Raw genomic sequence first — 13,139 nt, 5'->3', positions numbered from 1 at the left:
GAGTGACGGAGGGAGTTTTGCAGAAACGCCGCATGATAGACGTGCCTTTAATCCGTTGAGTAGGGCTGGCAGATGGATCAAATATGGAGCGAATTGAACAAACGCTTTTTGCAGAATATGCTGCTCCTCAGAAAAGACTGTTCCTCAACTTGCTGTCAGAGAGTGAGGGAAAGAAAATGTTTTAGACATGTAAGGGATTGGATTAGGTTTCCAAACAACATAAGTAATTATTACCAAAGGATGTATGTCATTCCATGTACAGGTTCGAATGGAAATCTGAGTTTTTTTTTAAGCAAACTTAAAGTAAAAAACTGTTTAGCCACTTCAACTACCTGTCAAAAGTTTGTGGTCGGTAAGATTTTTAAAAAAGAAATTAATACTTGTATTCAGCAAGGATGCATTAAATTGATCAAAAGGGGCAGTAAAGACGTTTATAATGTTACAAAATATTTATATTTCAAATAAAATGCTGTTCTTTTGAACTTTCTATTCATCAAAGAATCCTGAAAAATAAAAATCATAGATTCCACAAAAATACTAAGCATTCAATTAGTTTTATAAAAGTTTTAATAAACGAAAACAAAACCTAAAACCATGAAACAATTTTTGTTACTGTAACTTTAAATGAAATAAAATAAAATATGAAAACAAACTTATTTTATCTCGACGTTTCCCATTTTCATTTCAAAAACTAAAACTGAAATAAAAATTAATGAATACTATACAGACATTTTCAATGGCAAAAACATGCAACAGAATTACTAAAACTTTAACATGAATAAATATTATTAAAAACTATAATATATCTCTGATATTAACTTGCTATGTAATATGTGATATTTTACAATGGTTCTGTTTTTCAGTAACGCTTTACAATAAGTTTCCATTAGTACGCATTAGTTAACTATCTTGAAAAAATAAATTAAGCATGAAAAATAATTCTAAAGCATTTGTTAATCTTAGTTTGTTCTAATTTCAGTATTTACTAACACAGTATTCAAAGTTGTATCTGTTAATATCATACAGCCAGAGCTAACATGATCAGTTGTATTTTTAATAAGATGAATAAATACTGCCCCAATTGTACTGTGCATCATTAGTTAATGCATTATTAATAGGACCTTATTGTAAAGTGTTACAATTTTTACTGTATTTTTTATCAAATAAATGCAGCCTTGGTGAACAGAGCTTCTTTTAAACACATTTTGGATGGTAGCGCATTTTCTTTCACTTTGTTTATACCTTCTTTGTTTATATACACCAGTCTGTGATAGTTGTTAAGCAAATCCAGTCTCAAACCCCACAGCCAATCAAAACATTATCTATAAGAGCGGGAACAAATCACAGATGAGTATGCAAATTGGATTGGTGTAAAGTGAAGGTGAGGCAAAGGCAGAAATCTAGCAGCTCACCAAAATAGGAGCAGGGGTTAGCAAAAACACTGTGTGTGTGTGTGCGTGTGTGTGTGTTCACGCATTTTTGTGACAAATGAGGACATAAATTTGTATAATGACAAGGAATATGACGGGTATTACAAGGAGAAGGTGACTTTTCAGGACATTACCCCATGTCCCCACTTTTCAAAACGCTTATGAATCACACAGAATGGAGTGTACTGAAAATCCGAAATAGCACAAAGTTTCCTGTAAGGGGTAGGGTTAGGTGTAGGGTTGGTGTAGGGCAATAGCACATACAGTACAGTATAAAAACCATTACGCCTATGGGATGTCCCCACTTTTCATAAAAACAAACGTGTGTGTGTGTGTGTATATACTTGTAATCCTCTTTGTGGCATTAAGAAGTGGCCGCAGTGGACTGAGCAGGGCTGTTTTTCTGCATCTGGACAGATTTCAGACTGCACGTCTCAATTATCATGATCTTTATAAAGCTTTTAAGGGCAGCTCAGCACAGCACAACCTCTCTCTCTCTCTTTCTAATTCTCTCTCTGTTTCCAAGTCTGGCGGCTAAGTATAGTGGTGGAATGCTGAAAGAATATGGGCGATAATGGGATGAATCAGAAGTCAAGCTGCTGCTGATAATTATTATTATTTCAACAATGAGTCTTTTGTCAGTCCCTCCAAAATGTCCACCCACCTCTTACACTTGTGTGTATGTTTTAATTTCCTCCTACACAAGCAGAGATCGCCGGCCTTGGGTGACATCGCTAGGAAAAGGCCATGTAGCAGAAACATGAAGGTGTTGAAAGTTTTTGAGAGATTAACAGAAAAGTAGGAAGAGAACTGACAGTTTAGTTGATTGTGTGTTCCAGTGATGCAGTGCAATGCGGAGCTGTTGTTCGTTCTCGTGCTCGACATCTCACTGCGTTCCTGGAAATCGACAGACTTTTAAAAAATGTCCAAGTCTGCCTGTTTTATTTCTTTTTGTCGTTCCATTGTCTCACTTTATTCATCTTCTCCCTCTCTGACATTCCTCATTCTTATAATAATGGATTCACAAGAAATTGTAGTTTATTGCTGGTCACGGTCTAGTTTGTTTTCCTCAGACTTCGTTCTAATAAAATTGCAATATTGATGATGCACTCAGTGACTTTTAAGAAGTTCCTCTCAAACAGATGCGAGTGCATCAGCAGGAGCAGCACTTTCAGCAGTAATTTGCTGGTGGCAGTCTATTTTTTTCTTAGAGCCTTCATTCTAATAAAATTGTAATAGGGATTATTCAGTCAAGGATTTCCGAAGCTCCTCCCCCGCCCTCACAGTTCCCCTGTTAATTACAAGACGCTTTTTAGAGACAAAGTAAATACAGCAGCTCGATATGACTCAAAATCAGCAGTTTCAAACATCTTCACTCAACACTCTATCTATCTATCTATCTATCTATCTATCTATCTATCTATCTATCTATCTATCTATCTATCTATCTATCTATCTATCTATCTATCTATCTATCTATCTATCTATTTGTGTCTGTCTGTCTGTTCTATCTTTCGTTCTGCCTCTATTTTGTTATCTCTATAATTTTATTTGTTTCATTTATTTATTTATTAATCTAACAAGATTGCAATACAGATGATATACTCAGGGATTTCTGAAGTTCCTCCTTCATGTTCAGCATTTTATGGTTTGTTGAGAAACTACTCGGATAGAAAAAGTGGGACAGCAAAAACATAAAATTGCAATATGAATGTAAATATTTCATATTAAATTGCAAGTTGTTTGTTTAGAGACTCTACTGAAATGAAATAAACACAGCAGCATGAGCTAAACTCAAAATTAGCAGTTCCTCCAGAAATTTGCTGCTTGCACTTTTTTCTTTTTTGGTCTTTTTGTTTTTGTTTTGCCTTCATTCTAATAAAATTTCAAGGATTTTAATTTTCTCTTCCTGCCCTTGATGTTTCTCATTTAACTGTAAGTCGTTTGTTGAGATATTCAACAAACAAGCGAGCCACACAGCACAAGCTACGACCCAAAATGTACCCAGGCCAAATAAATGCACTGCAAATGTAAGAACCAACCAATAGAGGAAACATGAGAGACAAATTAGTATCTAGTCTAAGACGCGAGCAGACGACTTGAGGAACAGCGTGCAGCTGATTGCAATATATTTTCAGGATTGCACGATATACAACAGCTCTTTGTTTAGACACATTTGTTTAGATTTGTTTTAGGTTGCCTGATCTATGCAATAAACCCCACTGATATATGCACACACACAGAGCAAAACCCTCTCGCTCGCTAGAACATTGATAACAAATGCTCTTGTTTAACACAGCACGGTTAAAACGATTGCTGAAGGTCTCATGCTGTGTGGCTATCAGCTTTTATCAAATAAAGAGTTTTTGTATAATTTTTTTGTTTGTTTGTTTGTTCGTCTGATCTCTCTAGCTCAATCCTGCTGTTGAAATACTGGTGTTTTTAAGAGTGTCCAATACTGTTTTTCGCCCCCCTTCAAGTTCTCCATGTGAGAGCTTTCATGTGTTACTGTGGCTCACTGCCCGGTTTCATCAAGAATCTGTTTCATATTAGAAATGTATGTGTGACTACATGTTGAAGTGTGTGCGTGTGTGCATGCGATGAACACATCTGTTTCTTTACAAGCACTGGAAACAGAGTTAATCTGATCCCTCCAAAATAAGCTGAAATTCACAGAAAGATCACCATTGTGACTTTGCAGATCAAACGTGCATTAGAAATGGCCTGGTGGACAGCAGCAGTACTGCACTGTCATTTCCATCCAAACACACTCAATCTTCCTGTCCTTTCTTATCACTCCCAATCGTCATGCCTCATTTCAAGAGCATTTTATTGGCAAGACAATGGACAAAGTTTCAATAAAAAGGTTTGGTGATGGCAGTCCCCCTCGTCTATCTTTCTCCGTCTCACTCGCCCCTCTCTCTCTCTCTCTCTCTCTCTCTCTCTCTCTCCCTTCTGTCTCATCAGTCGCTCTGAGAGCAGTGGGACTTACTAATTTTAGCATACCCACCCCAGCAGCAAGTCTTAGCAAGCTTTGCCTGTGAATACCTCATCAAACTGAGCCGCACTACAAAGAACCTTATCACTCCAGCTTTAAATGTCTAACTGCAAAGGCAAAGATAAGGAGTGGTGTATTAGTTCTCAAAGGGGTTTACTGGTCCGGGGCGCTAAAGGTGGACATCACAATGATGTTGGAACAGAAAGAAAAAAACAAAAATAATGTATAAATATCTCTGTCCACACCCAATTTGGGCCACTTTCAAATGTGGTTTTAAACGAAGTGCAGCTGGTATCTGGCATGTGGTCATCCGACCTAAATCCAGACCAGAGTTGTGCAAAATTCTAAATTTCAACTCATCAGTTGGAATTTTAATTGAAATGGCCACATTCCACAGGAAGTTGAATTGGAATGAAAGGAATGACAGTTTAACACAGGTAATGCATTCTTTCCACAGAAGAGATATGTCTGTCTATCTATCTATCTATCTGTCTGTCGTTCTGTCTGTCTATTGATCTATCATGATGGGCCAGTTCTGTGAAGTTCTCTGTGTGGGCCTCACTACGTCTTAAATAAATATGAACAGATGGGGAAAACTTGTTAGGTTTTGCAGTGTAAATCAAAGTTTTCATTCTCATATGTCTGGTCACTCACATTTAGAGGACAAAAAACCTACAATGATTATTTTTAGTGCCTCTTGCTTATTGTTTCAAATCAACCTTTACCAGCACAAGTCAGCACTGAATCTTTCATTCTCAAGGCCTATAAAACTGTCAACCAAGACTTTGTCGAGTTCATATACTGTATATACTTTGTCTTGACAAACTTTGCTTTTCTAGATAAAAAATTGTTTTTGAATTAATTTTATTGTACTTCCTTATATTCAAACTTGAACTGCAATCATTCATTATGTTTGCTACCGTAATTTAAATTTAGTTTCTGAATTTGCACAAACAGGATGAAGAATTGCAATCTACAGTGCATTCCCTGCTATGAACACTTATCTGATTTTCCTCAGAATTCAGATTTGATATTTTTATATAGTGAGATTGGGTCTAAAATCCTCATTGGTGTTCAGTGAACCTGGAAATGCCTGTGTGTGAATCATGGGAGCACGTTTGTTACCATTGGTGAGAGATAAGAGCAAGAGCGCTTGATTTTATATGTATTTATTTTAGAAATGTTAAAATCCGCTGCCTCTGCATGTCAAACAACATAAACCTATTACAGTAATCCTTCGTCATAGTCACACAGCCTGTTTTATGTAGTTACCAGCTGTTTGAGAAACCAAATGCTCCAAAAGCGGATCGAACAGTGCTACTGAAATGATCCGTGTGATGCTGACCAGCAGCTGTGTGACCCGCTCAACATCTTTATATGTGTAATCACTGTAAACACTCGGCTATGTCCAGGCGCAGATATGCACAATTTATTTGTATTTTCTGTGCTGATTTTGATGGGAGAAAATCTGCATATTTAAACATAGTAAAATGTTAAATGAGGCTGAGAGTACTAGAGTGTTATTGGTGGCTGGAAGAATAATTCAATTAGCTAAATAAACACTGGGGGTGTGGACAATTCTGTGAAGTTCTCTGTGTGGTTCTGATGATGTCTGAAATAAATGGAACCAGATGAGATAAATCTATCTATATATCGTTTGTTCATTCTATCAGTTTGTCTGTTGTTGTATGGATCTATTGTTCTACCTATCATTCCATCATCTTTCATTCTATCTATCCTAATTTTCATAGTTTGTCTTGAGAAACTTTGGCTTTGTAGTTAAAAAGTTTTGTTTATTTTAATTCTTCATCATATTTGCTACCACGATTCAAAACTTCCTGATTTCAGTCCTCAATTCAATTCTGAATAACACACAACTGGATATGAACTAAGGGTGGGAGAAAAAAATAGATTCACCTAACTGTCGCGATTCTTTTTAAAACGATTTAAAAATCGATTGGTTTACCTCAGAATCGGTTTATTTTTTATTTTATTAAGTATTTTTTCTACTCATTTTGTTGAACATTTAACTATTATATTCATGTGCAAGTTCAGGGTTTTGGTACTTTAAAGTTTCATGGTTTAAGGTACTTTAAATATGCACTGTGTATGTGTATGCTCTTGAAATAAAAGTTTAGAAGGATGTGATGCATTGTTTTTGTTAATATGATTCATCATATACAGTCTCTTTTAAGGGTATAATAAACTATTTTCCATTGTCTAGTCTTTAATAAGAAAACAAAAATCACAATATATTGTAATATCGAATTGCAATAATGACTGCTAAGATGTGTGGGTTTTTTTTATATTGTGACATTCTGTATATTAAGTGTATCATTCAAGTTTTTCCCATGGTCTAGAGTTAATTTACAATTTACAAAAAACAATAAAATCGCGATGCATATCGTATCGGCACCCTAGTATCGAATCGGGAGGTAGGTGTATCGTCCCATCCCTAATAGATATAGATAGATAGATAGAGAGAGAGAGAGAGAGAGAGAGAGAGAGAGAGAGAAACTAAAGAAACATTGGTAAATGCAACTTTTCACAAGTCGTCATTCTCATATATCTGGTTGCACAAGTGGTTTGTACTTTCAGAGAACAGAAAACCCACAAATATGGTTGTATGTGTTGCTTGTTTCAGATCAACCTTTACCAGCACCAACCAGCAGCATGGGGCCAGTTGTCGGGGGAATCATTGCTGCCATAATCATCTTGTGTTTGATCGGCGCTGGTGTGGCCATGTACCACAAACGCCGGCAGAGCATGGAGAACGGAGAGTGAGTGTGAACACGCACCCACAAACACAATCACACATTCATGTCAAACATCCATTTTCTGCTCTCTCTTTCTCTCCTGGCTGGAACATCCAAGCTATTTTTGTGCCTTTCATTCTCAATGCATCTTAATTGGTGCGTTCACGGTATAGCATGCATGCGCACCACGGTAACAGCTAAACATCCCGTTGTATCTCCTTTCCAGAGGCCCCCCCAAACACAAGCCGCCTCCTCCGATGAAGTCTGGCAGCTCGACAGAAATGGTGAGCGGACTTTTCTCCATCAGTCACCTCTCAGCGCTCACATCTGACATTCTCTTTCAACTCCGACGTATTGAGCTTTCTTCATTATACAATGTTGAGATTACTTACAATTCTCCAGGCTATACGCCGCAATTAAAACAGAGCTGGTGAAAAGACGCATATGCATAAACCACCATAAAATAGATCTTTGAATTCAAACCTTTGAAGAACAAGCTTAGTTCTGGGATGGGGAGGAAATTCGTATTGCTCAGAATAGGATAATTGCATTTTTCTCTGGTTAATGATTATTTCCTGTTCACTCGGTTGGTACTGGACTGCATTTGAAACAAATTTGTATTGTGAAGTACAAACGGAGCGAAGAGAATGAGAATTCCTAATGCTGCCCTCGGGCCACAGTCAAGAAAGAAAGGGTTAACATTGGGGTAATGTGTATTGATTGAAGCTTAATGTAGAACGTGTGGGTGGAGCTAAATTTGTGTGCGCATACATGTTTGTGTGTGTGTGCGCACAGGCAAATGAACGCGTACATCATAGGCATCTTTCATCTTGGCTGCCCTAAAAATCTGTGATTAATTCAGCTGTCAGCACCCCTAAAATATGTGATTATGAGATCTCTGTTCATGTTTGCTGAAAATAGCAGCAGCAGTAAGATTATGATAAGCATTAAGAGGTTATTTTACTCTAAATACTGCCTTTGACAAGTTAAAAACTTTATGATTTGCTTTTTTTTTCTGAAATACATAACCGTCCAAAAGACTTGGGTCAAAAAGATTTTTCCTTTATTTGAATTATAAGCAAGGATGCATTAAATTAATTAAAAGTTATTAATTAATAACTTTTAATTAATAATCATTCTTTCGAATATTTTATTAATCATAAATCCCAAAAAATATATATATATTTTTACACAAATATTAAGCTGCTGATAATAATAATAAGAAATGTTTCTTGAGCAGCAAATCAGCATATTAGAATGATTTTTGAAGGTTCATGTGACACTGAAGACTGGAGTAATGATGCTGAAAATTCAGCTTTGCATCAAAGAAATAAATTATTTTATAATATTTTAAAATAGAAAACTGTTATTTTAAAATTGAATAATATTACAGTTTTTTTACTGTATATTTTAATCAAATAAATGCAGCCTTGGTAAGCAGAAAAGACTTAAAAAGTTGGTAGTTGAACAAGATTCTAACTTTTGAAATTTCAAACACTTGATATTTCTGTCATTTACTCAACCTCATGTTCCGTCAAACCTGTGTGGCTAACTTTCCTCTGTGGAATACATAAGATAGAGTTTTTGCCCAAACAATGAAGGTTTGGTGTTTTGTTTTTTTTCCCCATCGTTCATCAAAACACTTTGGAGTGACTTAAGGATGAGTAAATGACAAAAAATCCCTTAAAGGCAAGAACTATTCCTCTGATCCACAACCAACTCCTAAAGTGTGCATGTTGAAATCATAATTTCATGTGTTTGTTTCTCACAGCTGAATAAACCACAAGACAAGACCACAACCATCACAGAAACTCAGCTGCTCAGCAACTACGAGACAAGCTACTACGAAACCAACTCTGCCGAGCCTGTTACGGTAAGAAGATCCCCCTTCCCAGACTTTGATGTGCAATGCTGAGTAAACATTACTTTGAAGAGCTGTGAATCCTGTTCCTGAATCCGGTCCCTTTTAAACATAGATGTGAAAATGAACTATCCTTAATTCATGAACACTTCAGAAGACAGTCCTAAGTTCGGGCTCTTAAAAGAAGACAATCAGCAGATTATTGCTGAAGTAAAAGCATTTTAAAAGATGAAAACGTTAAAAGTTATGGAAGTTTAAATTTACTGTGAAGAAAATGTACTGTACTAAAAATATTTTGGAATCTAAAATTGATATAAAATCAAAGCTATATGCCTAACTAAGATGTGTTCCAAATTTGAAGTTGATACCATTAAAAATGTAGGTTCCTGTGAAATGTAAAGCGCTATACTAGAAATAGCCACTGGTTGACAACCAAACTCCATTTTATTTTTATTGATGAATTTTCCTGTCACAAATGTATGCATTTTTGTCAAAAAATGACATGTATGTCAAAATATGTCACCAAATATAGAATCTTGAGACTCAGACCTTTCCAATTATATGTTTTGTCAAGATTAGAGAAAGTTCTAATTAAAAAATGTAGTAAATTTTGTAACCAGGGGAGAAGCCGCTAAAGGATTTAAAGTATATATATATATATATATATATATATATATATATATATATATATATATATATATATATATATATATATATATATATATATATATATATATATATATATATATATATATATATATATATATATATATATATATATACTGTATTAAAAGTGGTGTATTATGTACAGTATTATGATAGAGCAAGACAAGATGCTGTCATCAGGAATGAGGAGAATATGAGATTGATCTGAAGAATGAATGCTGTATCAGATGCAGGTAATCATGATCACTCAGTCAATCTCTCTATCATAATACTGTACATAATACACCACTTTTAATACAGTAATACAATCAGCTTTTAATGAAGCAACTCAACGTTCCTTCGTTACTAGTTCTAAAGTGACGTTTTGGAATTAGTAACGGAGGCTTGGGCTCAGCTGTTAAACTGTCAACTTTAGATTTGAATCCGTTGCAGAACGAAGTAATTCTGTACAAAAGATGGCTTTTAAAGACACTCTGTTGTTATTTTTTATGCATTTACACACTCGTGCCATCGAACTGTTGTATAAATGCAATATCACTCGAGTAGACGTGAGATATGGCTGTATATCGGCACATTGTGAATACCTACAACCGAATCACAGCCATGCCAATATAAAGCCATATCTCACGTCTACTCGTGTGATATTGTTCATTTATGCCAGTGTACTGTGATATTATGCCAATATCACAGTGGGTAGTAAAGACCCCCGTCTTGCAGCAGGCGGTTTATATGCGTATGCTAACGGCGAAAGCTAGTGACTCATAGCGATGTGAGGCATGTGCTAACACTGCCAAAGGGTCTTTTATGTGGATTAATATGATGAGCTGGTTATTTCATCAACTATGATAACCGTAAAGCCAATTACTACAGCGGGTCTGTGTATGAAGGCCAGACTGAGACACGTACCTTTGTGATCAAATCCCCAGGGGACTCGGTTTGGGCTTTCAATAAGTGCCTGCATTTATTGTTTTAGGTGATTTAGCCTGCATCGGCAGGCATTATTCAGCATTTAAGAATTGGCTCTGTTTAATTTGTGAATTTAAATTGAGTTGGCCACACCCCAAAAGGAAGTTGAGCTGGAATGACAGGAAGAATTTAGTGATTTTATTTCATTTCAATGAGATTACACACAGGCACACATAAAAGGAATAATTGTGTGCATCATTCATGTCATTAATCATGATTATTGTTTCCATGATATGTAATCATATCACTAATATATTTATACAGACATATTCACACACATACGTGTGTGTGTGTGTATATATATATATATATATATATTTACCATTGGTGCCAGTCAGTGTTATTTTAATATCACTGAGATACTGTTAGTTTTCATTAATTGTATTTTTTTAATATTTGTTTTCATTTTAAATTGAATTGTGTGTGTGTGTGTGTGTGTGTGTGTGTGTGTGTACTGGTATACAGTGGGGCAAAAAAGTATTTAGTCAGCCACCAATTGTGCTAGTTCTCCCACTTAAAAAGATGAGAGAGGCCTGTAATTTTCATCATAGGTATACCTCAACTATGAGAGACAAAATGAGAAAAAAAAAATCCAGAAAATCACATTGTAGGATTTTTAAAGAATTAATTGGTAAATTCCTCGGTAAAATAAGTATTTGGTCACCTACAAACAAGCAAGATTTCTGGCTCTCACAGACCTGTAACTTCTTCTTTAAGAGGCTCCTCTGTCCTCCACTTGTTACCTGTATTAATGGCATCTGTTTGAACTTGTTATCAGTATAAAAGACACCTGTCCACAACCTCAAACAGTCCAACTCCAAACTCCACCATGGCCAAGACCAAAGAGCTGTCAAAGGACACCAGAAACAAAATTGTAGACCTGCACCAGGCTGGGAAGACTGAATCTGCAATAGGTAAGCAGCTTGGTGTGAAGAAATCAACTGTGGGAGCAATTATTAGAAAATGGAAGACATACAAGACCACTGATAATCTCCCTCGATCTGGGGCTCCACGAAGATCTCACCCGTGGGGTCAAAATGATCACAAGAACTGTGAGCAAAATCCCAGAACCACACGGGGACCTAGTGAATGACCTGCAGAGAGCTGGGACCAAAGTAACAAAGGCTACCATCAGTAACACACTGCGCCGCCAGGGACTCAAATCCTGCAGTGCCAGACGTGTCCCCCTGCTTAAGCCAGTACATGTCTGGGCCCGTCTGAAGTTTGCTAGAGAGCATTTGGATGATCCAGAAGAGGATTGGGAGAATGTCATACGGTCAGATGAAACCAAAATAGAACTTTTGGTAAAAACTCAACTTGTCGTTTTGGAGGAGAAAGAATGCTGAGTTGCATCCAAAGAACACCATACCTACTGTGAAGCATGGGGGTGGAAACATCATGCTTTGGGGCTGTTTTTCTGCAAAGGGACCAGGACGACTGATCCGTGTAAACGAAAGAATGAATGGGGCCATGTATCGTGAGATTTTGAGTGAAAACCACCTTCCATCAGCAAGGGCATTGAAGATGAAACGTGGCTGGGTCTTTCAGCATGACAATGATCCCAAACACACCGCCTGGCAACGAAGGAGTGGCTTCGTGAAGCATTTCAAGGTCCTGGAGTGGCCTAGCCAGTCTCCAGATCTCAACCCCATCGAAAATCTTTGGAGGGAGTTGAAAGTCCGTGTTGCCCAGCGACAGCCCCAAAACATGACTGCTCTAGAGGAGATCTGCATGGAGGAATGGGCCAAAATACCAGCAACAGTGTGTGAAGACTTACAGAAAACGCTTGACCTCTGTCATTGCCAACAAAGGGTATATAACAAAGTATTGAGATGAAATTTTGTTATTGACCAAATACTTATTTTCCACCATAATTTGCAAATAAATTCTTTAAAAATCCTACAATGTGATTTTCTGGATTTCATTTCATTTTGTCAGCCTATAGTTGAGGTATACCTATGATGAAACTTACAGGCCTCTCTCATCTTTTTAAGTGGGAGAACTTGCACAATTGGTGGCTGACTAAATACTTTTTTATTTGCCCCACTGTGTATATGTGTGTATATATATATATACAGACTTGTTTTTCTGTATTGTGCTGGAAATAGTGTATTTCTAACATCGTCCACACAATTAAAGTTCTGTATTATTCATCATATGAATTAAGTTTAATATGTTTTAATATTGTTAAGTTTACTTAATGAAGTATTTATATTATTTATAGTTATTTATAAATAGTCATATTTAATATTAAAATGTTTTTTTATATATTCATAAATATGAATTGTGTATAATATTTTTATTTTATAATGTTTATTTATAAATAAAAATTATGAGATTTAATATTAAAATGTTGTATTAGATTTATTTATAAATGTTAAGTATAATATTACATTATAATATTATAAATTAATTTATAATTATGAATGATAAAATGTTTTTATTTTAATATATTAATATAG

At 35.9% G+C, this 13,139-nt stretch overlaps 1 protein-coding gene across 2 annotated transcripts in view; it reads left to right on the top strand.

Annotated features, from left to right (window-relative positions):
• Positions 1 to 13,139, top strand: part of LOC131525264 (nectin-2-like) — a 46,949-nt gene that overhangs the window by 27,493 nt on the left and 6,317 nt on the right. For both annotated transcript variants that reach the window (XM_058752656.1, XM_058752657.1), the window contains exons 2-4: positions 7,073 to 7,208; positions 7,411 to 7,468; positions 8,956 to 9,057. In XM_058752656.1, coding sequence (XP_058608639.1) covers positions 7,073 to 7,208; positions 7,411 to 7,468; positions 8,956 to 9,057 — 296 coding nt within the window. The remainder of the gene's footprint in view (positions 1 to 7,072; positions 7,209 to 7,410; positions 7,469 to 8,955; positions 9,058 to 13,139) is intronic.

The sequence above is a fragment of the Onychostoma macrolepis genome, chromosome 19 (genome assembly GCF_012432095.1).
Source record: "Onychostoma macrolepis isolate SWU-2019 chromosome 19, ASM1243209v1, whole genome shotgun sequence".
NCBI lineage: Eukaryota > Metazoa > Chordata > Actinopteri > Cypriniformes > Cyprinidae > Onychostoma > Onychostoma macrolepis.
Note: the sequence above shows the minus strand (reverse complement) of the source record. Positions and strands in the feature narration are given on the sequence as shown.